Genomic DNA, 26004 nt, shown 5'->3' on the forward strand with positions numbered 1-26004 from the left:
CCCCGCCGGGCAAGAGCCGGCCAGAGAACGTCCACTCAGCGATACCCCCCCGCGCGACATACGTTCCTGCGGGGTGGGCGAGGGGCCGCCATGACAGTCGTCGTATTTTCTGTTAACCGCGAGCACGTAAGCCCCGCGCCGGCAACGTTCCCGTGAAAATCTCGCAGGACTTGGGATCCGTCGTGACCGAAACCGGCCTTCCCGCGTGCCGGCTACGCCGAGCTGCCCGTCGCGGCTGTCCAGGTGACGGTGGACGAGGGCGCGTGGCCATTATCGAAGATTTGTTTGTGGGTGCCATTGGGGCGGTGAGACGTCGGGAGAGGCGACCGTAGGAGCGCAGAGCGGCGTGGCGCGGCGCGACGAGCGTGAAGCACCCATAGAGGACTACCGTCCTCGCCCCTCTCCCTCCTCCAGACCCCGCACGTCCCCTGGCCTGCCCTACCCGTTCCCCGCGCAAGCCTCCACCGTGCCCCGCGCGCTCCCCGCGATTCGGGACGGGCGCGCGTCTCTCCCCCTGTAAGTGCGCGCGCGCTCTCTCGTTTGTGTGTGTTTGTGGCCAGAGGAGGCGAGGAGGAGGCGGCCCCGGAGCCGACCGGAGTACGAGATGCGAGAACCGCCGACGGCACCGCGCACCACGTGAGTTATAACTTGCCCCGCGTATATTAGAACGGCACCCGGGTGGACGGGCCGTGGCGCGTTGCGCCGCGGCGCGCCCGCCGCGCCGCGCCGCGCGTCCATATCGCCCCCTCGCCCCGAGTCCGCGTAGACACCGTCCATCTTGTTGGCCCCTTGTCCCCGTTGCTTTCCGCGACGACGAAGGCGCCGAGAAATGGCGCGAGAGCGAGCGAGCGAGCGAGCGGATGGCCGTGCGATCCGGTCGACGACGTTGGGAAACGGTCGTCGGCTCGGCTCCCCGGGTGTCGCGGTCGCTCGCCTCGCTGTCGCGCGGCCGTTTCGGTGGCCGCGCCATTATACGCGACCCGTCCTCGATCCCATTATTCCGTCCTTCCGCGAACCCGTCGCCTTCCATGTCCCAGCGGCGCTCCCTCGCACCCGCGCCCGTGGCGATTCCGCGTACAATTTCATTCTACCCCGCGGGGAAAACGCGGGAGCGGAAAAGGGATAAAGGTTCGTGAACCGCCCGTCAGGTCTTTTTTGTCGACACAGCGCGACGCGGCATGGCGCGCGCCAAAGGATGACTCACCCGCTCCCGCTCCTCCGCGACACGGGAGAAGAGCGCTGCGAGGTTAAAATCGTCATCGCGTATCGCGGCGCGACGTATCTTCTTGCTCGTCATCGTCGGTGTTGGCGCGAATGGCGCCTTCCCGCTTCCGCGGCACTCGCTTACTCGCTCGTACGTTTGGCGCGAATGTTTACTCGGGTTCGGCAGCGACCACACGTCGCCTTCGTGGCGCGGCTTATTTTTCGAGGTTAAACGGACGGTAACATACGCAGCGGCCAGACGCCGTCATCGCCGCCGCGCATCCGGTGACCGCGGCGGCGTGGAACTTCCTGACAAAGAATAAACGGGGATCGCGCTCTACCAGACTCTCGCTGCCGGATTGATCCGCCGATCGCGGGAGAGGACCTCGGAGGCGTTTTGCTCTCGACACCGAGCAATATGGTGCGCATTTTAATATCATTGCGAATCGATAGCGCGCGCGAAAAAGTCGTTACAACCCGCCAGCCGTTGCGCATTATACTATTTAATTAGCGCGCACGCCGCATTCGCACGCCAATTAAAGCCTGTGGCGTGTCGAGTCCACCCTGACCCGCCGATTGGTTCTCTTTTAATTCTCGAGGTCCCGCTGCTGCGAAGCGCACCTGTACCCCTTGTTGGCCCATTGTTGTTAGCATTAGTTACTCTTTCAAATGCATAAGCTGATTAACTGAGATTAACCTTACATAATGCATTTTGCAGGATGAAAAATGAAGTATGTCAGACACGTTTAATTAATATTCTTCAGTGAGCGAAGATGAATAGTGAGCAGCATGCATTGCCAGCGACTACGCAGGCACAACAAGAGGTGAGGTACCTTCCAGTCGCAAAACACAGGCTAATACACCAAACTACAAATGCGCAAATGACGGTTACACACAGATTGCACTATGCCAACGTTAAATATATTGAGACATTTGTATAATGGAGCTTTGTTAATTTTACGGATTGTTTCACTTTCAGTCTGCTGTAACGAATTGTGTTCCATGCCGAGTGATTAGATTTCTAATTTTATATGTAACACTTTGATAGAACTTTTGTAAAGCTCATGCGACGTATAGCAATTGTTTCAATGCAACGCAACGTTTTACGTTAATTACTCACAATTATTTTTGCCCACCATAAGTGCCTTTAGAGTACATATTTTCACTTTTGTGCAGTTACACAAGTCAAACTGCTACAATTTTATAGTTTTTAGATTAGAAATGCTTGTAGCGTTACATATATCTATATGTAAGATGGCTTACGCTTTCTTCTATATTCTTCTTTATTCTCTGTAACTTCAAGACTTGGCTTCTCCCATTTTCTCTTTGTATGTAACATCTTAACTATCGAGTTCTAACAGATTGCATGTAAGTTTGAAAAAAAGAAAAATAAGAAACCGAGTGTCCCTTTATAATCGCTTCGTACAGTCTGACACAGGTGTGGATATAGAACGTTTTCCTCAAGGTTTACATTCTGTATATAACACAGAAATATAGTATTGTCTCTGGTAGACTGATCTCTTCGATAATGAATATCTCCGTGGAAATCCTTCGTATCGTGCTAAAGAGAGAGAGTGAGAGTGAGAAAGAGAGGAAGAGAGAGAGAGAAAGAGAGGGAGCGAAAGAAAGAGAGAGAGAGACACGTATCAAAAGTGGCGCATTTGTCGATTGGATTTCAGCCTGGTGCATGCCGCTGCATGCCCTATCAATGTTGTACAAATGTCTGAATGTATATCGGTAGGATGTAAACGCGGGTCAAAGTGGTCGTCCTTCATACCCAGGTGGTTTGGCTACTGCGACCGCGAGTCTTGGCAATGTAGGGAGTACTCCCCATTCATCCGCGGACCTGCGTGTAGGTACTGCCGTAGCGTTAGCCTCCTCGGTAGCCTCCTCGGTAGCTAAGTATTGGGTCCTCACCAATCTGTTTCCTCCCGGACCGCTACCACAAGTCTACCACCATTCCCACCACAACTCCTCGCATAGGAGTGGTGGCGGTGGGGAGGCATCATCCTCCAAAGAGCCAGCCTCTTCACTGAACCAGGAAATGGCGTTGACTTCCAGCTCGCATCATCAGCAACAGTCAACAGCCGCGCATCATCATCATCAGCCTTCAGTTAGCAGCAGCAGCAGCCACCACAGTTCTCTGCAGTCGAATCCACAGGTTTGTTTATGTGTAGCGGCACGTGTTTTGTGTAACGACAACAATGACTGAATGCGGCTTACAAATTACTCCAATTTGGAGTAGGTAGATTTATGCTTTTGCAGGAGTTGCGGTAACACGCGCCACGTTTTCTTTTTTTTTGTTTTTTTTTTCTTCTTTTTTTTTTAATGGGATGCGTGTGGCGACGCACACGTAGGTGCACAACTATAGGCAACTATAACATTCGAATTTTGACATTTGTATCTCACTCAAATTTCCATCTCTTTTGTAATCGTGTAAAAAAATTTTTATTTTGTAATATATGATGTATGTTCCACTTTTGTACAGTTTGTCAATGTTCATCAATTTGCTTTTCATGCAAAAACTGTTTATTAAATATGAGTTCCGATTTTACTTGTTACACATAGTACGTTATGCGTGTGCAGATTAGACTTATTATTTGGGACAAAGTGTTAAAATAAAAGCTTACATGTTTTAATGTATTACAAAATTTAAATAAATAATTTTGTGTGAGCTGCTTACTTAAAACTTTTGATTTCTAATCGCACAAGCAACGTATATCATATCATAAATGTCATAATTATATATTTTTAAATATTTTGTGATATTACATACGCATTTTTTATGTTTAACAGATTCCTGTATCTCTTCCCGGCCTCAATTTAGACGGCGCACATATCCCAGCGAGTGTTAGTCATCTGGCTGCACATGCACAAATGCAACAACAAATGCAGGCGCAAGCACAGCAGCAGCTGCATCAGCAGCAACAGCAACCGCCGCAACAGCAACAACAGCAGTCTCATCATCAAATGCCAAATCATCAAAACGCGCAGAATAATGGACCGACAGCGCATAATCAGAACGCGCAGCGAGATGACAACAAAGTCAAGGATGAGGGCGGTAGTTGCACCACCGAACGTTGCAGCGACAATCAGGTTCACTGTCAAGTTCAATGTGATCTGCAATTACAACCACCCCAAGATCTTCAACAAAGCTTGATGCAACAGCAGCAGCAGCAGCAACAGCAGCAGCAGCAACAGCAGATCGGGGTCAATATCAGCGGTAACTCCAACGCCGAAGGAGGAAACCAGAATAATTCCGAGAAACCTGAGAAGGAGAAGGAATTGCGGCAACTGAATATGACCCAGTATGTATAAAAACATTAATTTTTAATTGTCATTGCTAAATTAATACAACAACATATTTTTCTTTTAGATTTCAAGTCCCTGACTTGAAACCAGGAGGACACATGATGGACGTGAGGACAGCAGATGGATCGGTTGTCAAAATTAGCGCAGGAAATGAACAGGATTTAGCCAAGACTCTTGGCGTTGAAATGGTACAAAATATGTACAAGGTACGTAAAATTGTGGAAACCATCGTAACAGTTATACGAGAATATAAAAATTATATTTGTTATCTTTTACTCGATAGGTTAATGTTGAAGACATTAATCAACTCTTGGCGTATCATGAGGTCTTTGGAAAGCTGCAGAGTGAAATTGCAGCTGGAACGACTTTAGTGGGCAGTACTGTGCCTACACAGACAGTTACCACGATACAGAACGGCACACCAATAGTGCAGCAGGTTCAATTGAACAAATTTGATATAAAGTCGAGCGACGGTGAAGCAACACCTGGTCCGAGCGCATCGCCCGTGTCGGTTGGCAGCCACGCTTGTGAGATATGCGGAAAGATCTTTCAGTTTCGTTATCAGCTCATTGTACATCGCAGATATCATACCGAGAGAAAGCCATTTACATGTCAGGTATACGAGCAGCAAATCTTTTATGCGTGCCGTGATTCATTCGAAATACAGATCGGTATTGAATACATAACGATTTCAGGTATGCGGCAAAGCGTTCTCGAATGCAAACGATCTAACGCGTCACGGCAAATGTCATCTAGGTGGATCTATGTTCACCTGCACCGTTTGCTTTCACGTCTTTGCAAATGCACCTTCGCTGGAACGTCATATGAAAAGACACGCCACCGACAAACCGTATAATTGCACGGTCTGCGGAAAGAGTTTTGCACGTAAGGAGCATTTGGATAACCATACGAGATGTCATACTGGCGAGACGCCGTATAGGTAGGTCCTTGTTTTTTTGTATAATTTATTTAAGTATCGAGTACAATAATTGAGACTAATGAATAAATACAGTATACGATAATGACTCTTTAATGATGAAATTATTAATTGTGTTATCGAAATTCGTAATTTGAAAATAATAACATTCTGACATAATTTTTTTAGATGCCAATATTGTTCAAAGACCTTTACCCGAAAAGAACATATGGTAAATCATGTTCGTAAACACACTGGTGAGACTCCACATCGATGTGATATTTGCAAGAAGAGCTTTACTCGCAAAGAACACTTTATGAACCATGTTATGTGGCATACAGGAGAAACCCCTCATCACTGTCAAGCTTGCGGCAAGAAGTATACGCGCAAAGAGCATCTGGCCAACCATATGCGCTCGCATACTAATGATACACCGTTTCGTTGTGAAATATGCGGTAAGTAGTTCTTGCTTTTTACATTTTTCTGCTCATGATCGAAAGTTTGGAAATTAATTTGTGCGAAAAAAGATTTACACTGCTAATACGAGTAATGAAATTACGATATTTAATCATGGGACGATTCCAGAAACTTTTTTAACTAACGCGATCGCCGTTTTTCCCGTAAAATTAATATTTTCTATAACTTTTAAATAATTGACTAGTATTTTAGGAAATATTAGCAAATACAAATTATCTGACTATCGTAACAAATTCCAGAGCCAGAAAACGCAATATGTACAGTAATATATTCATTATATTATCACCGATGTTAAAAATAACATTTTGATGAAGTTTGAATATATTACTGCAACATGTATTTGTGCTCTTGTAGTTTTTACTTTTATCTATTTAAATAATATTTTAAATTTAATTCCATGAAAGTAACACGTTGCAATATAAAATTAGAGATTTAGAATATAAAGGACTAAATAATTTCGTGATATAAAAGGCGTGTTACCATAATGACTTTTAATAGAACGCTATCACCAAAAGCTTTATTACGGAAAACGAATTAACTAAAATATGATCGATATGGATTTAATAAAATTGAAGCATTAATAAGGTAAGTATGATATTTAATAATATAATATCCGACAAAATATTTTTTATTTTATTAATCTATTTTTAATTACTAATGACATAAATTCAGAAAAATTTTAATTACTGAAAAATTATTTAAACCTGCTAATTAGAAACTTTCAATTTAAGACTGATTTAACCCTAGAAATCTATCATCAAAATTAATCAAATCCTATTTTTCAATTTAATATAGAGCTTTTAAAACACTTGTTCTTTTTATTAAATATTTAACAATATTTGCAAAGTTAAAGTACTCGTACTTAAAATTGTAATTAAATTATATTCTTGCATAACTTGCTGAATTGAATTCTAATGTATCTAACTTTATTTTAGAAAACATGGAGTTCTAGGATTTAACAATTGGAAAAAATTTAAATCAATTTAATTAACTAAAATTTTCCAAATTTTTTAAATCATAGATTCGATACTTGACATGATTTTAATATTAAAAATATGCTTTTTAATTTATGTTTGCGTTGAAAAAACTGATACAGTGTGTGCATTTTTTCAGAGAACGCATTGTAAGCTTCGGCTGAGATTTGTTTTATGTATATGTATGTGTATATATATATATATTTTTGCAAATCCAGAATTGACGACGCTTGAACCCTGATCTATCAATATTAAAAATTGATGCGATACCGGTGATACGTTAAATAGATGCACATATCTCCGAGGTTAATTAATTGGCTCAGGGACAAAAAGGTATTAATTCTGAAATTGCTACATCGCTCATTAATATCGATATTTAATTTAGAATAAAATTACTATTTTATTTTATAAATAAATTAATAAATTCATCCTACTGCAAGCATATCTCATAACGTGACAATTAAATGTGTATAAAATTTCTATATCAGTTTCCACATTTAACACATTCAAATTTTTTACGAAAGTGCCGGTTTTACAAAGAATTTCGTAATTCGTCCCACAGAGATCTAATTGTCTCGAGCAAAGACCAAGGAGTTTTGTGCATCTTTGAAGCTTATCACATCCCTTCGCGCCTGCAAACGATTTCCCCGACTTGGGGGGAGAAAAAAAAAAAAAAAAAAAAGAGAAATCGACGCGCTGCCGCGGACCGGCGTCGGCGTAGACGCGTGCGATCGATGAGATTTGACAAGTGTGAGTCCCGCTCTTTCCATCTCGCTCTCTCAAGTCGAGCGCGAGCTTGGTAACGCGAGAGCGGATGCGGCGCGGACGCGGGCCAGGAGTTACGTTGAACGCGCTGTGTCGCGGCTGCATACGTGTATGCGGGATGCACGTACACGTGTGTGCGTGTGCGCGTGTTCAGCCGCAGCCGCTGCCGCGGTGGTGAAATAAAATTCGCGAGAATTGATCGCGCATCGCGAGTAAGCCGCCCGCCCCCTTGCGCCTGCCCCTGGCCCCTTTTGCACTCCGTTCGGTCGGTCGGCTCCCGCGGAGCGCGGGTCGTGCGCATTCCTTCGCGGTGGCGCGGGTCGGCACGGGGAGGCGCCCCTCTGAACCTTAGAGTCGCGTCGGTGCGCTTGCCCCCTGTCCCCCCGTCCTCGCCCCCGGCCAGCCGCCCCGATTGAAGAGGAGGAGGGGGGGAACCCCTTTCTTCCTTTCTCAGTCCTCCGGAATCGCGCGAAGCTCTAACCCGCCGGCCGGCTTCTCTTGCAAGGGGCCTTTTATTTCTCACCCGAACGTCTGGCCGTGAACTGTGATGGCATGACTTGCTATTTCGTAAATTTAAGCGGTTCGTACGAAGGTCTTTTTCCTGCCCTCGCCCCGTTCTTTCGTTCAACTCGCTCGCGTGCCGACCTCCCGGGGCCGCTTTCCCCGATAATGCGATACGGATCGTATTTAGCGTGTGCCAGTTTTATCGGCGAGCGCGTCGAAATTAATTCCGCCAGCGATGTGTCGCGCAACGGCTTTTCTAACGGTGACACGCTTGGTACCCTTTGGCTTTTCGTGCGGCGTTGGAGAACTCGATCGCGTCACCTTTGTCCGAACCGCGGTAGACCGTCCGCGAAGTGTTGCATCGCCCAATCCTTGTGTCACTAAAAAAAAAAAAAAAAAAAAAAAAAATTGCTGACGCCGCGCGACGGAGTCCGTCGATCTCCTTCTCTTTCGCGAGTGTCGTGGTGAACCGGGTACTCGGTTGTAAAATACAAAGTCCAAGATGCACCCGGCTCGTCGATCGCGGGTTGACGCGGCAGATTGATTAATTGCGCTTCGCGTTCATCGCACTCGTCCTGGCGATTATCCGCCTTGCTGCGTTGCGAAAGCTAAAACAAAATTTTCTCAAAGTGTGAGAAGTTGGAAATTTTGTATTTTCGTTTGACGGAGTCGTAAGCATGCGCGCCGATCTATACATGTCACGTGTCATGTGTATACGTACAAGCGCACGTTGACCACGGTCCGACGTCCGTTTTTCAAAACGAGGAAAGTCACGTGCGGTAAAATGTAAAAGTATCAACGGGTCCGGAAATATTTTTAGTTGCTCCATCGAAGTGATTGTAATAATGCGAAAAGATTTAACGCCTCGGCAATCGGTTTGAGTGTTCCGCGCGATTACTTTCGGATCTATTATCAGGGAAATTTTAAAACGCTTCGTCAGAATCGTTCTCCGCACGTGAAACCCTTTCGGGTTTTGTGCAAATTTCGGAGCATTTTCCAGCGAAGGGCGTAGATCGGGGAATAGTTTTATTGTGCTATTAAAATAATTACGGCAGAACGCTTAAATATAATGATAAAACGCCGCGAGAAAAATTTTACGTTCCCGGCAATCAGCTTGAGTGTCCTGCGTAATTATTTTAACGATCCAATTATTTTCGAATCAGCTGAATTTTTTAATACTTGGGTAAAATCATCCTCTCTGCGTGAGAACTTTAACTAAATTTTTATTGAAGAATATACATATTTCATCTTCGTTGCTTGTTTAATTAAACCATTCATTCGCGTTGTACTTCTCGCTGGAAAACTCCTGGACAGCCTCGAGCAGCTTATACTTAGAGTATCACTCGAGATGCGATCTCGGGTCATTTTCTTTCGCACATCCTCGCGCTTTCTCGCAATTTATTTGCAATTCTAGGTAGTGCTTCCTGCGCCTTTCCAAGGATACGCGATTTAGCGAAAGTCGCCCGTAACGATCGGTGGCGAGTCCGCGCGCGATTAATTATCCGTAATGGGGAATTAATTGCGTGGCCCCCGCGTCTTGGAATCGTCCCAAATCGCGCGATTTGTACAAATTGTCTGTCGCGTAAACATTATATATTTTCCCTCCGCGTCTGACCCTGGCAATCTAATGAAACGCGCCTGTTATCGGTGCTTTTTCTTTCTGTTTAACGCTGCCGTATGCAGGTAAGTCGTTTACGAGGAAGGAGCACTTCACGAACCACATAATGTGGCATACGGGCGAGACGCCGCACCGCTGTGACTTCTGCTCGAAGACGTTCACGCGAAAGGAACATCTCCTGAACCACGTACGCCAGCACACGGGTGAGTCTCCACACCGATGCGGCTTCTGCTCCAAATCGTTCACCAGAAAGGAACACCTTGTTAACCACATCCGCCAACACACAGGTGAGAGCGGTTGGCAGATGTTCACTTCACGGGCAACCGATATAATCGTTGTTAAGAGTATTTCTATTAAAAGTAGTTGTGTTTTCGTGATACCTTGTTTTTATATATATGCATTGAGAGAGAGAAAGAGAGAGAGAAAGAGAGAGAGAGAGAAGAAAATTTAGATTTTATTTTATTCTCTTATTATTATTATTAATTTTCTTTTTTTTCCCCTTTTTTTTATTTTTTTATTTTTTTTTTTTAATTTTTTTTTTCTCTAGAGGCTAAGAGATCGATATTGTAGGGGGAAGGGATTATGAGGGTAGTCACACCTCGTATAACATCAGGCAGCGCATTTAGGTGGTTCGATCGAACGCGAAGTCGAGACACGCATCTCTCCACACGCTTCCGGTTTCACACATCTGGCTTTACACACAGGCTATTTTACTTCTACCGGATTTCACGGCTTTACCGGCGCGATCTTTGACAACGGCGGCTGTTGAAATTGATTTTTACCTTGGCGAGAATGTATATCCGAGCGCGATTGTCACGCGTCTTTCAAGCGGAAACGCGCAATTTAGAATCGCGGCTCCGACTCTATTTGAAATTAAAAGAGTCAATGTCGATGCATGGAACGAAAGGGAAATTACTCAAAATTCTAAAGCTCGTGTTCGCGAGGCTCGCATTCGTTTTCACTCGCCAATTCAGAGGCTCCGGACGTTTGTTTCAATGTCAAAACTATCGTCGCTACTTAAAAGATTTTGTCATTAACGATTGATCCGCTAGAAGTGGAACGTTCTGTACGTTGGCGCATTTAGTTGAGAATCGGGCATTGCATGGGAATTGATTTTCATTTAAACGGGAAGTCTTGCTCATTCACTCAGTCGCTCTCATCGTCACTTATCGTTTTACACCATTGCGTGTTTCACATTTAATCGAATTATTGCAAGAAAAAAAAAAAAAAAAAACGAAGCTCATCATCACCGAATCTCCCAGGGACATTTACAGTTCTGCCTAATACACCGCTCTCATTGCCACGCCTCTTATTAACAAATACTTCAATGTTCATTTTTAAGTGTTTACAGCTCTCACTTCGCATTCCAAACCAAATTGTCAAAATCAATTTTCACATTCTCACCCTGTTGGAGACTTGTAAATAATTTCATAGCTTTGTAACTTCATTATCGTGGGTGGCACAAGTCTCGAATTCCGTTTACGTTGAAACATACCTGACGAATAGAATGTCAATTAGATTTAGACGTGAGATTAAAGAGAGGAATCGATACGTACTTGCTTTGTGATAATCGTGAAATAGAAACTTACATGCTTTAAAAGTAATGGTAGTGCGATAGCATTTCAGTATTTGATATACAAAATTAGAGAGTAAACTATATCAGAGTACACTGTAGTGTAGTACTGTACAAGCTGACTTTCCTTCGATGTAACGTAACGTTGCTGCAATATTGAGTACCTAGAAACAGAATTTTCTCCCTCAGGAAACAGTATAAGCTAATAATTTTTCGCGGCATTGAATTCTGTTCTTCGAAATAATTTAATACGATAATTAAAGTCTGGAATTTGTTTTTAAGTGAATTATTAAAACATTGTTTGAGAATCGTTCGACCTTCTGCATAGACAATTAAATTATTTAATTTTAGAATGAGTTAACTTAAATATATAATTAATATGTTGCACTTGATCCGCAGGATCACTTTTCAAACGGTACTTTTTCCCCCGATTTTATCCTGATTCAATATTGCACGTCATCTGTTGCGTTACATCGGGCAAAACTCGCCTTGTGCAGGATAACTTCGCTGAGTTCTAACAGCAGAAATACATCTTGTTTCTCAAAGATTGCGAATTCGTTTTTAAATTGTGTACAGGAGAGACGCCTTTCCGCTGTTCGTACTGTCCGAAAGCATTTACGCGGAAGGATCACCTGGTGAACCACGTCAGGCAGCACACGGGTGAGTCACCGCACAAGTGCCAGTATTGCACCAAATCCTTCACGCGGAAGGAACATTTGACCAATCACGTGCGTCAACACACAGGCGAATCGCCACATCGATGTCACTTCTGCTCCAAGTCATTTACTCGTAAGGAGCATTTGACGAATCATGTGCGCATCCACACTGGCGAATCTCCACATAGGTGTGAGTTTTGCCAGAGGACGTTCACTAGGAAAGAACATCTAAATAATCATCTCCGCCAACATACCGGAGATTCCTCACACTGTTGCAACGTGTGCTCCAAACCATTCACAAGAAAGGTACGTTAACTTCCTTCCTTTCTTAACTGAAACATTTGTACGTGTTACAGAAAAAAAGATATTTAAAAATAGACATTTTGTTCTTCTAATATTTGCTAAAAATAAATGAAATAGACTAGACTTTTTAATATCTGACTCTTTAATTAAAGATAAACGAGCAATAGTAATAACTTTTCTTTTTTAATTTTGTTACAGGAGCATCTCGTGAATCACATGCGTTGCCATACAGGTGAACGTCCATTCGTGTGCACAGAATGTGGCAAGAGTTTTCCATTGAAGGGTAATCTCCTTTTCCATATGCGTTCGCACAATAAGGGCAGCAACGCCGAGAGGCCGTTCCGCTGTGACCTGTGCCCCAAAGATTTCATGTGCAAAGGACACTTGGTCTCGCACCGGCGCTCGCATTCGGACGAGCGGCCGCACAGTTGCCCGGATTGTGGTAAGACCTTCGTCGAGAAAGGCAACATGCTGCGACATTTGCGCAAACACGCGGCTGAAGGCCCGCCGACGCAAGTTAGCACCCCGTCAGCCATACCACAATCCGGTGTCCTGCCAATACCGGCAGCAGCGGCAGTCCTGGTCGGACATCCATTAGCACCGCCGGCACCGCCTGTAGTCCCCCAGCACACGGTGGTTGTGCCAACACCGCCCGGTGTATTAACATCGTACTAGATTGTGAGAGAAAAAGAGAGAAAGTGGAGGAGACCAAGTAAAAGAAAAAAAAAAACAAGAAAGGGAAGAAACGAGAACATTAGACAAAGATAAAAGGCATTTGAAGATAATACATGCTGTGTATACTTAATACGGTTGCGTCGGGGAAGTGTCAAGATTGTGCGCCATTCATCGTTTCCTTAAGGACCTGAATTGTCAGTGGATTTATCATGCGCCATTTGAATCAACGGTGTCTCGCGTGCTGTTCCATCCACTTCGCGATACTGCGACAGCTGTGCACACCATTTTCATTTCGTAAGATTCACAGTGAACTTTGTTCGGGACGATGTAGAGCAATTGCTCGTGATACGCGCATAAAATGCGCATTAGAACGTTGATGACTGTTCTTTGCGATACCGCAATTATTATCCAAAGTTTGGTTTTTGCTTCGTTTATGCTTGTACTTGATAAGTCAATTGTGGTAACGAATATGTTGATGCATTCGTTCCAAATTTGTGCAAGAAGAGAGGTACAGTAGTTATCAGAATTGTGCGATTATATAATGAACATGTAATAATTCTTCTTCGTTATATTTTAGTAACCTTCCATAAGTTTAACAAAGAGGCACTAATTATAATGTCAATGACGTCTCGAATTATGTTTATATGTTACTTTTAAGAAAGATTGTGTTGCATGCATTCGTCAAAGCATTACGATGAAGGTTTCTACGTACAGTGTCGAGCAAAATGTGTTTACAAATAATTTAAATTACTTTGAATATATTTTCCTGTGAAAATATGTATTGATTCGTAATTTGTAAATATATTTTAGCCAGTATTCGGATAGAAATAATTATCCAATTGCAACTGTGAAGGCGAATGCAATGCAGTTTAACCATGATTATAGTCATTGACCATTGCGTTATATAATTATAATAACATTAACAAAATACTATTAAAGACAGCCAGATTTAGATCGGTTACGAAAATAATTTCGTAATTGAAGAGTATATAAATATTAATGACTGCTTTCACAGCATTAAATTACGATTTATATTTGTATGTATGTTTTATAAATAAAGCATTTTTTATTTTATAACGCAATAATGTAATATTATAAAATTGCATTTTTATTTCGTAGTTATTATTATATTATCAATAAATAATAAAATACGAATAACAGTAAAAATGCAATTTTAAATGAAAATTTAACATTATTTCGTTATAATTATATATGCATATCTATGAAACATCGAAATAAATTATAAACATTATATTACATATAACATAAGCTAGTCTTCTAAATTTTAATAACTCTCAGATTTTGATCCTGTGATTACTGTCGGTCTTTAATGGTGCATTGTTAGTGTAGAATTAATTATTAACTTCTCTATGATTTTTGTATGAGAGGGTATCATTACTTTCATGAAAATTTATTTGATCCGGAGTGGTATTTCGAATTTGTGAATTTTATTTTTATATTTACACAAGTGTGCTTTTGTGTAAAAAAAAAAATATCGGCAGAAAAAAATTGTGTGTACTTGGCGCGAGAAAATGCTGCATTCGAATTTAATTTTTTACGAAGAAAAAAATTACATGATTATATATTCACTCGTATGATTCTGAACTGATGTTTATTGTCTAAATCTAAATATATAATGATTGATGTTTAAATAGATAGCAAGTATATAATTTTTGCTATCGTAATATTATAAAAATGTAATATTTGGACAAAGCTGCAAAACAAAGGATTGTATCCTAATTTTTTTTTTTTTTTTAAGTCTATTTTTGCTTTACAAACATGATACACTAAAACTTGTGTTTCTATTCCTTTGGCATAAATGTTATTCACGCTATGATTTTTAGTTATAGTCATTATAATCGAGTGCAATACGGTTAAGCCCCAATTTTTTTTTTTTTTTTTTAAGAAGGCAGAAACAATTGCAAACGAATACCACTGTTACCGGATCTGGCAACTTAAAAGTAAAAAAAAAATGATAAACTAATGTATGTGTGTGTCGAGTTTCACGCGTTACCGAGAGCAGATATTTACGTTTTAAGTTACGTTATTAAATTTAATTAATAATTATCTTTTTTTTTTTTTTTTTTGTACCATCTATGACAAGAAGGAAGGAACACTATCACTGTAGCGATCATCCTGTAAGGCCATGTATTTCGTATTTACCGTTAAGATAAAAATAAAGAGAGATAAATAAGTGCGGCAGCGCGGTGGACGATTGCGTGGTTATATCGAGTTCCGTATGAAATTTCAATCGGACTCCGGGTACGCGAAGTATGAGATATTGAGAGCGAAAAGAAAGTTTCATCACGCGTCGATCATCGTGCCGTCGCGTTTGCGTTAAATATATAATTATGTATAATATTATAATAGTACCTATCAAATAGGCATTATATAAAGATGACGACAAATTTATTAACGCGCGACACGCGTGACCCGCGTGCGACGAAAGTTGTTCGCAAGTCGGTAGAAATCTAGATATATATTATATATAATGAATATATATTATACTATAAGCTTATTGAGAAATACAGTTAGATATATCATATGTACTATTTAAAGTAACGAAACAGTGAAAACTTGAGTGTACTGCAGGGTCGTCTTATACATGAAATACCGTGCGGAATTCACCATAATTATGCGTAGACCTTTGTTATATTCTCGGGAAAAAAAAAAAAAAAAAAAAAATAAAAGGTTAAGGCGGTAATACATAATAAGCATAAACAAAGAGAGAAAAAAAAGGACACCGCGAGTCATCGCGGACTTATGCACTTTAACATGGGATGGACAAATATATATGTATAATATATATACTGCTCTCGTGCTTATATACATTATGTATATATACTCTGTAACATACACACAAGTGAGGCAATCGCCGGGGGAAAAACGACCAGACCCATTTTTTTCCCTCGGACGGGAGGGATACCTCCAACGAAACACACATGTAAAGAGAAAGAAAAGGATGGAAGAATAACAATTTCTCTGCAATTGACCTATGCATCCCGCGTGACAACATTGCTAAGAAGAATATGTAACAAGGAATAAATAGAAATAATGTTTATATGAATTATTATGATTATTAATAATAATACTATCATACGTTACGAGGATAAAAACTAAGAGTTGATTCATGCTTTTAAGAGGTTTAGTTTCGTGCTTGTTTAAAGATAAAGATGAAGATTAATGGCAAGCAGTCAGGATCCAAGCGTTCGACGTTTTGGGTCGAAGCGGGTACGCGCAATGTCGGTGTATCAGCGATGCCCTAAGCATCGTTCTTCGCCTTCATCTTTTGCGATATTATGTTACACCTAGAAATCGCAGCGTAAAAGCACGTGTCCTCAACGTAGGACCTTAGTAACAGCCGACGCTTCGGCTCAGAGCGAGAAACATGGTGAGGGAAAAAAAAAGATTCAAAAAAAAAAAAAATTATTTACTTTAGATAGAACAAAAATATGTATAGAATTTTATTATGCACCATTGTAATATTATGTATCCCAGTTGTGACACAATATACACTGGTGTTATGTTAAATGTGGAAATTACGCGTACGAATCTTTTTTTGTTTGTGTGTTCCCCAGTGCTGTCTCGTAGTACTATGTTCGGCATTCCGAGATTAACAAATCCTGTGCTCTTCATCTGTCAGCGAGTAAAAATTCGTCGGGTCCATATACAGAATTGTTTTTTTGTACAAGATGGATATTTGTACATGGAAAAAGAGGTACGACATGTGTGTTATTTCCTACCTTAAGAAATAAAACTTGCGTTAAACCTTACACCTCATTTTCTATAACGAGGCCGTTGCGATCGTTTTTTTTAAACATGTAACACTGCTCGAAAGACGAATTCTGCAATGCTGTGTATGTAATGGGATAATTGTAAATCAAACTTTGTTTCTCCTCTTCTTTCGTTCTAAACTCATGTGAATTCTTTCGGGCTGTGCAAACAAAATTCATGTTATCTTTTATACGGCGCGGAACAAAAATTCGACAATATCTTGTTACTTACCTTCGTTGACAAAGAAGTTGGCAAAGTATTGAGACACTATAGTAGCATTCGATCCGTGAGGAATATTCTTTCCAGTTACCCATTCGTAGAGATTCTTTTCCGGATGAAACTGTAATCCGTAGAATGGAAACTGCTTATGCTCTATCGTGGAGATAAATTCTAAATCATTTTTATCATGGTTTAGCGACAACACGTGAAACTCGTCGGTTAAATTAACGTTATTTAGATCCTGCAACAAGAAATATGTACTTTTAAAATTTCGCACTTTCTTAACTAATTATTTTTAAAAGAAACACTTGCCTGCATCGTGACGCAATACCGATGATAATTCGCCGTGACGTTTTCTTCGGACAAAATCTTAATAACATCTTGAGGAGCATTTCCAAATAAATTGCTCTCTCTAAAATCTAAAATTAACATTTTTTTTCAATAACAGGTCTGCGCAAGGAAATTAATTTTAAACAGCTTTCATTAAAAATATATCTTAAACCGCAGACTTTACGAAAATAGACCAAGAGAAATAAAAAAAAAGGACAGAATGTTTTTAATGTACTTTAAAAAAAGTATTTACCGTGTGTGAATTCGAGCGGAAGAGGTTGATTATGACTGGAACATGTGGTTCTGTGTTCGACGCAATTCGCCGCGACGTACGTCAACAACTCGAAGCCGAGACAGATAGTAAATATTGGAAAATACTCGCCTCTTGCGTTAATATTTTTGGCAATTCTATTAACAAACGGATGGAAACATTATATTCGTATAACTGAATCGCGTTCGACGTGCTGTATTATGTTTTATTCTAGAGACCTGTAAATCACGGCACCCGCATCGGCATATCCTTTCGACTGGTTGAAATACGTTGAACCTCCCGGCCAGAGAACTCTAAAAATATTTCATTTAGCAAACTGTTACGCATACTTACTTCACAGTAAATCTATTTTTTTTTTTTTCTTTTTTTTAATATACTGCATACCCATTGACTTTGCTCAGGATAGTCTCGTAGTACGAATCTGTCCCGTCAATCCTACAAAAATACGCAATTCTAATTAATGAAACTTGAAAGTTAAGTGAATAAAAATATGATCGAATTGTATTTTTACCAAATCGGAACAGGTCGAGCGCCGGCACCTTCTACGAACTTCACATATGACGCAGCAATGTAGCTGTGGTACTGGTCGGGATACTGCTCATTTAATTTATAATCTATCTCCTGAGTCAGAATGCCTTGAAGAGAAAAAGTAAAGTATACAAATATTAATATCCGAGATTTCAATGCAAGTTGATCTTTCGCATTAAGTTAGAATCAAAATAATTACGTAATATATATCATTCTTTCAATATTAAAAAAAAAAAGAAAAAAATAACGGAGTAACTCTTTCCAGAAGTATAAACCGTATCAGACTTCGTTACTTTGCGGACAGATAAAAGCTCGTGGAAAGCTCTTCAGGGAAGCTCTCTGGAAATCCTAACCTCATTCTTTCGCGCGACGCGCGATGATTAACGCGAATTCGAAAATCCTCACGAGAAGACTCACCAATGATCGGCCGGTCGTTGGGCTCTCCTTTAATCGTCGTATCTGCAAAAACAAATGCCGCAAATAGAATCCTCCACAGGCAGTTCATCGTGTGCGATGAGAACGCGGATTTCTTTCCGATGCAACGGTGCGCCATGAAGGAGAGTGCGCGTTGTTTCTTATCGAGTAACGAGAGGCTCCTGTCGACTACATTAATTGCAATCATTATCAGCTATGTATTGTCGTGTCGCATCTTATCGTACACGGGTAAACTTGTGTAAGCTGGCACAAACTATGCCGGCTTACGCCAATCCGCGTCCACCCGAGGGGTCCAGCGGGGGATAAATCTCAATCGGAAAAACTGGCCGCGCCGGTCTTGACTACGGCTGACGTTACCCCGCGCGGACTCCGCATCGCCGATCATTGTGTTACTCGTGTCATATTCCGGAGAATTGACGCGACGACCCCTCGATTATCCACGGCATTTGCGGTGAGTTTTTCGTAAGAAATGCGGTTAACTCTGGAACAAAATGTACCGCCGCGGACATCGACTGGAAAATCTTGAGGTCGCGAATAGGTTCGTAATGTTGCTCCGCGATTATCGTCGAATCGCCTAAATTCGGTAAACTGTAAAGAGACTGATAACGATCAGCTAACGATAAAATAGGTGCTGATTTCTAATACAGAATTGATAAAGCCGTGAGCTTATCGTCAAGATAATTCCAAACCTCAAGCCTTGGAAATAGATTTCTTTTCCGGCACGTAATAATTCCTGCGAATTTTTCCGTGCGAAAGTTGTATGTTAATTTCGGTAACGAGTCGCGCTTATATATTTAAATTAATTAAAGGTTTATTCGTTTTCGACACCGCGCGACGCGATACGGTTAATTCGAACGATGACGTAAGCCCGGGTTTCATCTTTTTCCTTCTTTCGTTCACCCTCCCCCTCGTCTCTTCAACCTGCAGCATCCCTCGCATGACTACGTAGCTGCGTGACGACCGCTAATCGAACGAGAAACAGAAAGATGCGCCCTTTCCCTTTTCCTCCTCGTCCTACTCTCTCTCTCTCTTTCTCTCTTTGTTTCTTTCAACATTTATATCGCGCTCCATCTCTGTCTTATCGACAATCATCTATCTCGGCCGTTTACCGTACCGGTCGCGATGCAGCTGCTTCCCTATCTCTCTTTCTTGTACCTGTTCTATCTTGCTCCCGTATTCTTCCCGTTGTCTCTTTCCGTTTCGCAAACGTGCTCCACGTAGAACACAAAGTTCTCTCTCTTCTTCTCGGTTCTTTTCTTTGAAAAGCGGCTCTCATGCAGAACTCTCTGGTTCCTTCGCCTCCTAGGTCTCAGTTGTTTTATTTCCTGTCTTCCTTCGTAAAACGCAAAATCATATGTCTCTCTCTCTCTCTCTTTCTTTCTTTCCTTTTGTTTTCTAACCTTACTCGCTTTGTCCTCTTACTTTTCTCTCGTTCTTTCTCGTGCAGCACGAAAAGTCGGAGGTACGGTTTGTCGTCCGCTCTTGTCGCTCCGCTCGACTCCGCGCGCTTCGGGTGCACGCGAAGCCGTCCGAGGAACCACGAAGCGCCGCGCCGCGGCGCTACGTGCGGGCCGAGCTCGTCGCCGTTCAGTCAGCGAGGTGAAGTCTCAGTTCCGAGTATCGCGTCGACCGTTACGGGTTCGTCTACCGCGACGTGTCCCTTCGCAGTCCGTTTCGACCGGGCCCGATGGAGAACCGTGGGCCTGACGGGTGCAGTGCGGTGTGATAAACGAGAGGACAGAGTGGCGAAAACAACGAGCGACTTGCCGTGCACGAAGAGAGGAAGGATGGACGAAAATCACGCGACGCGGACGCCAACGGCTCGATCGCAGTAATCGGTTCGGCTGCATCACACATCGGCGGCATCGCTAAACTCCGCCGTATTACCCATTAGATAAAATCATTCCGCGTTTTATACGAAAGAACAAGAAGTCGCCTAGCGGTCTCTCTCTCTCGTGCGATACTTTCAGCCGAGGGGGCACCGATCGAGACGAATCTAGATACGAGGTACGAACCGCTCGCAAGAGTGCCACTTGAAAAAAAAAAGTTGGCGGCGCTGGGAGGTCGCGCGCGCGGCGTCAGCTGCCATCGAGATTTAGTTAATCGCGCTTTCGTCAGGGTGATCGGTTCTCGACGGCGAGGGTGATCAAGATCGGCGTCTAAATAAACACGCGGCGGCGGACACGTACGGGCGCGAAATTATCGGGAGTGTAGCGGAAAGCGAACGGCAGCCAGGAGTTGGGCAGAGTCGCCGGGGATGTCGAGGGACGGAGGGTGGTGCCCGCGGCCGGTGAGGACGCGTTTTCGACACCCGACCGAGTGGCCGACGACCCGTCGCAGCTGAGATCGAAGTCGGATTATCCGAGGCCGTAGCGCCTAGTTCTCGCGAGGTGCTTCTCTACGGCGACCCGATCGCTGCTTGCTGGCCACGTCCGCCCCGCGAAGTTGGCGAGGACGCGACGCAGAGGTACTTCCGTTGTCGGCGTCACGTCTGTGCAGCGCGAAGCAACCCGGAACTACTCTCGGAGGATTCGGAAAGAGGTGCAGCAGGTAAGGATCGCACATTGCAACCAAGTATGCTACAAATTGCTTTCATAAGTCCGAAATTAAATTTAATTGGCTGCTTTGTGAAATTCGTTCGTTTTTGATTTTAAGATATCTAATTAAGTTTCTTGAAATTTATGGAAGCAGTTGTATGTAATTTTTATTAATGAAACAGTAGTGAGGAAATGCAGGCAAAGTGTCGTTTCGGAACGTTTTACGGCACCGTTACTTTAACTTTGTTCAATAATTTGTACTCTCGTTTGATTGATATTCACGTGAAAATTCTCGCGCGATAAATATCAATAGCAAGCGTTATTTAATTGAATAAAAATTAAATTAAATTAAATATTAAATACTTGAATTTAATAAAATCGCTTGACTATCGGATCTCAAGTTACGTCAGTCGTAAAAATTACCGCAGTATTTATTCTCGCGACGAAGAAATCTCGCGACGATTATGTCGGCGGACGTTCAAGGCCGGGCGCCTGCAACGATTATGACAATTAAACCGATTAAAAGATGAAGTATGCGCTATTAAATTAAGTTAAAAAGTAACGATTAATTTTATATGTCTATAATTAAAATGCTCGTTCAATTCCAAGCTTGGTATACCTTTGTAATGGACGTTTACTCTCAAATATTCGATTCCAGAAAATTAAAAGAAAAATATAAAAGTTTGAAATTACCCAGAAGTTAAAATATTAATTTTGTATAAATAATTTTATCGTGTGAAATATTTTTCAAACTCTTTTGGCTAGTTCTCGAGAGCATTTGCAGGCGCTCGGCGTTGAATATTAGATAAGGCGCGTAACAATTAATTAAAACACTCAGATGAGTAATAATTAATAGCCGGATGCGTAATTTTAATTTAACGATCATTTTAATATATTGAATCATTATGCAACGAAAACGAGCCCAAGGTTTCGCTCGCTCCGTCGAGCTCGTCGCGTTGTGGGCGAGCTTTGACCAAATATGCAAGTGTCAAGGCTTAGATTCTACGAAGCTGCCGTCGGATGAGCGTTATAAAATTATTGTGAATGAATTATGGAAAGCGATCTCGGAGTGGGCTCGCGTTGCGCAACGAAACGACCGCAAACGATTTATTTTCCAAATGAATATGCGGGATTTGTAATATCTGTTTGTAAAAATCGGGGATAGCTCACTTTCGTTGCGTGATAGGAGGTGAATTCGCGTGAGGGAAGACTCGAAACCGTCGTGGAGACCACCGAGGATAGTCCCCAGCTAGTATCTCGGCGCGCTTTTGCGTGCGGGCGTTAAAGTCTCAGACGACATTAACGCTTGGCGCACGAAATTAACGTCCTATATAATTAATTGCCTTGGTTACTGCAATTTTTAATTGTTATTATCTCTAAATTCTCGGTATCATCGTTTGCATCGTATAATTATACGTCTTTTTCTTCGCGAAGAATCGCGTGCCGTGAAGGGCACGTCCCTAGCCGCGATCGGCAATCTGACCGACGTCTCTCTCTCTCTCTCTCTCTCTCGCCCACCCCTTGTGCCACGAGATAGGTGGAAGCTGCGGGACCACGGGCACATTCTCGCCAAGATGTCGATCTCCGCCGGTCTCGTAAATCACGGCGCGATACACATCCGGCGCCAGCCATCGAAAAGGGCTTGGCGCGCGAAAATGGCGGCCGCACGGCCGCCCATAGCCGACCATGGTGGTCCGATGGTGGTCGAGGTCGGCCGTGCTACACCGCCGTCGCCGCTGCCTATCGCGGTATACTAAAAAGTGAACGTTGCATCGTGCATCGCCGCCGCCGCCGCCGCCTTCGCGAACAAGCGTGTCGCTTTCTCGACGGGCTGCTCGAGCGCCTGCACCCGAACGGTGCTCCAAAGATACTAACCCACCTGAAAACGTTCATCGGCTACCTCGACGTCGAGATTGGCCTTAACCCTCGCTCGCGGTGACGTCACGATGCGGGGAAGCGTCGCGAATTTTTTTTCTTTTTTTTTTCTTTTTTTTTCTTTTTTTTTTTTTGCGCCCGGCCGCAGACCGCTCTGGACCGCGACTCGTGGAATGGGGCGAGGGAGGAATGCAAGGCTATCGTCATGTACTGAACTGAATTGTAGAATAGAACGGAGGAATGTCGGGCTGCACCACTCGGACCCCTTTTACATAGATTAAGTAGAGCTAATACAGGGGATAGAGCATATAGGGGTATAATTGAAAACGGGCTCAAGGTCGGTAGAGAGAGCGACGTAGGTAATAAAGAAAGAATGATCCGGTTTGCAGAGTGACTGCTGTTGGTCATTATTTTTCAAAGCACGTTCTAAAAAAGCAGATACCCTGATCGTCTAACCGGTCCACTGATAATACAACAACGTGGCGTAATAAAGAAGTTCCTCATACGAAAATGGAACTTTATAAAATCCACCGCGCGTCCGTTTAATTGTAAATTTTACTTCAGACGTAACGCAACTGTAAAATAATTGAAATACTTGCGTAATTATTATAAAATAAATAAAATACTTGTAAGAATTGTATTCTTAGATAGACATTTGCTGGTTTTTGATATTTTAAAATGTTCTTTCTAATTGATCGCAATTAAAAAAATTTTTTTTCTTTGGGAAGGAAGAAATTATCTTAACAAATTTATTAATTATTAATGTTGATCGCCTTGGATAATATTTATAAGGAATATTTCTTAAATGAGGGTGCAAACGTGATAAGCGGCAGATCTTCGAATCTGCCGCCTCTCGCACGCGACGGAGACGATGTTTGCGCGATCGATCGTACTTTGTGCGAGTTCGACCCAGTTATTAATAAGACTTTCTCTTTTATTTTAGCCATGGACTGGAGGGGGTTCGCGCTGGCATTTCTGGTGGTAAGTAAACAAAAAAAAATTATTTCTTTTACCGCATATATAAAGGAAGCTCACCTTGAACGAATGGGATATCTTAATTACTCGAGTCATTTTCTTTGTTTTTCCTTACATTACTTTTCTGCGAGACATAAATTAAACCATCGACATTAAAGAAAAAAAAAATATACATATATAATTTGTTACAAAAGAAAATATTGCACCAAGAAATTGCTAAATTACTTTAATATTTAATCAGTATCGTTATCGAATTTCTATCTCCTTTTTTTTTCGCGAATATATTTATATAAGAAATTTACGATATTATTCATTTTAAATGTGCAATCGCTTAAGTCAAATTTAAACGCAATTGTAAACTTTTTGCGTTATGCAATTCGCGCGAGGTGCTGCTGACATAATAGCGCCGTGCAAAAAAAAGGGTCGGCTGAAAACAGTATAACGTTTATCCCGCGATTTCACCGTTAGTAATAGTTTTATCTTTGAGGAACCGATTGATGGATTATCCTTGCGCTTGACTCGGCATCTTTCCTGAGGTCGAAGGGCGAGGATAATGTACAGTCGTGAGTGTACTTTCGACGTCATTTCGGAAGGATAGGCGCGGATTAATGGTGTCGGTGATATGTATACACGGCACTTTCTCCCGTGCGTGCCGCGTCGTGTGGTTTACTAAGATATGCAATGCGTTGCGTAACCCTTTGTTGGCGCACGACACATCCGAGAAAGGTGTCCGGGGGGACTGGGCCGACTGTTGAACCGCATCGGCACGAATCGTCGCACGAATCGCTGAAGTAGATTAATTCGTAATCCCCTCAATCGAACGCGTCCGACAGTGGAAATTTGACAAACGAGCCGCTCTCGAGAAAGCAGCTGGACGGCTTTCGAGAGCGATTTTCAACCGTAACGCCGGTTGAATATGCACGCGCGATTTTCTCTCTAATCGCGCTTAGTTTTTCAAATTGTCAACGCTAAGCCAGTCCGACTGACATTCGAGTATCTCCTCCGCGTATCGGGGTAATCGATATGTCGCTCTCGAAAGTTTGTTAATTACTCCAGAACGCGGCGTGAAGTTTGAAAGTGTAGAAAACGACTGGAATAGAAAAGAAAAATCAATTGCTTATGTTTTCTGGGTAATGAATATCAACGCTAACGAGCGAACGGTTTCGTTTTACAGGCGTGAACTGAGAGAAGTGTTAGGGAGGAATTCATTGCTCGCGACGAGAGTCGAAAGTTGTAGCGTTGAAAATTTATAGCGCAATAGGCTCTACATTTATAAAGTGGCGATATACTTTACGGTGGCATTGAAAGACTGGAAATAAACAAAAAGCGCGATAATGCAGGGTATTTAGGTACGACAGCGGGTTGTTTTTTTTTTTCTTTTTTGTTTCCACGGCGGTTTCGGAGAGCGTTATGTCACCGCCCTGACAATAGTCGTGGGATTACTTTATGGATTCAGAGAGACCGACGGATTTATTGTCGTTAACCCATTCAAGAGGCGGCAATTCCGACGTTGCGCAACATAATAATTGACAATTACGCTAAACTTGACGTTAACGTGTGGCTTCAATCTCTACACGCGGGCCTGACAACGTGTCGCGGAAAGTCGCAAATTTCGTGTTTATTATCACGAAACTTCTCATTGGCGCGTATTACTTTGCACAAAATAAAATATCTCAAAGTTCAACCGTGACAATTAATTAAGCAGAAAGCTTAAGAAAGCATTTCTTTAAGCTGCATATAAATTAAAATTTATATTCTTTTTCTATCGGCTAGCTTGTGCAGGACGCGCGTTAAGTTGTATCGGTAAACGGCCCGTTGCACGTAAGAAGTAAAGACAATCCGTTCGGGACGCCGGCACGCCCACTTTTACTTCGTGTTCTTTTAAATATCGACGCGAGATCTCGGCGAGCCCGGCGCTCGCTGGCGCGTTTCCATAAACGTTTCACTCCGCGGCCGATGGGAGACAGCCGATAAACCGGAAACGCGACGTCGATTGTGCGCCTCTCGCAACGTTACGCGCTCGCTCGTTTCTGCATCGCGACCGAACGAGGGAATCCGCCGGTCATCAATTCCGCAAACAGCGC

The 26004-nt window shown here is 42.5% G+C and overlaps 3 protein-coding genes across 11 annotated transcripts in view; 2 read left to right on the plus strand and 1 right to left on the minus strand.

The window, feature by feature from the left end:
- The first annotated feature begins 102 nt into the window (after positions 1-102).
- On the plus strand, positions 103-15666 carry LOC139109257 (zinc finger protein 271). 8 transcript variants are annotated; one of them, XM_070668168.1, is made up of 11 exons: positions 103-636; positions 1922-2027; positions 2945-3364; positions 4000-4511; positions 4580-4721; positions 4799-5131; positions 5211-5455; positions 5621-5886; positions 9835-9972; positions 11919-12304; positions 12500-15666. In XM_070668168.1, the coding sequence occupies exons 2-11, from the start codon at positions 1977-1979 to the stop codon at positions 12974-12976; spliced, it is 2970 nt and encodes a 989-aa protein (XP_070524269.1). In that variant the 5' UTR covers positions 103-636; positions 1922-1976; the 3' UTR covers positions 12977-15666. The 8 variants fall into 8 exon arrangements, with proteins under 8 accessions (XP_070524269.1, XP_070524274.1, XP_070524273.1 ...); XM_070668165.1 differs by having other exon boundaries at positions 104-636; positions 9835-10056; XM_070668170.1 differs by having other exon boundaries at positions 104-636; positions 3265-3364; positions 9835-10056.
- Positions 15667-16402: 736 nt separating this feature from the next.
- On the minus strand, positions 16403-19894 carry LOC139109271 (gamma-glutamyl hydrolase-like). Of its 2 annotated transcripts, XM_070668198.1 has the most exons (9): positions 18516-19894; positions 18082-18205; positions 17955-18005; positions 17789-17863; positions 17553-17707; positions 17282-17388; positions 16982-17210; positions 16720-16910; positions 16403-16612 (listed from the first exon to the last, which is right to left on the minus strand). In XM_070668198.1, the coding sequence occupies exons 1-8, from the start codon at positions 18718-18720 to the stop codon at positions 16747-16749; spliced, it is 1110 nt and encodes a 369-aa protein (XP_070524299.1). In that variant the 5' UTR covers positions 18721-19894; the 3' UTR covers positions 16403-16612; positions 16720-16746. The 2 variants fall into 2 exon arrangements, with proteins under 2 accessions (XP_070524299.1, XP_070524298.1); XM_070668197.1 differs by having other exon boundaries at positions 16403-16910; positions 18516-19893.
- A 238-nt stretch (positions 19895-20132) lies between these two features.
- Pio (zona pellucida domain-containing protein piopio) overlaps positions 20133-26004 on the plus strand; it is a 54445-nt gene continuing 48573 nt past the window's right edge. Inside the window, exons 1-2 of the mRNA XM_070668364.1 lie at positions 20133-21083; positions 23889-23926. Of these exons, the coding sequence (XP_070524465.1) occupies positions 23891-23926 (36 nt within the window). The 5' untranslated portion in view covers positions 20133-21083; positions 23889-23890. The remainder of the gene's footprint in view (positions 21084-23888; positions 23927-26004) is intronic.

Source organism: Cardiocondyla obscurior, linkage group LG17, assembly GCF_019399895.1.
Source record: "Cardiocondyla obscurior isolate alpha-2009 linkage group LG17, Cobs3.1, whole genome shotgun sequence".
NCBI lineage: Eukaryota > Metazoa > Arthropoda > Insecta > Hymenoptera > Formicidae > Cardiocondyla > Cardiocondyla obscurior.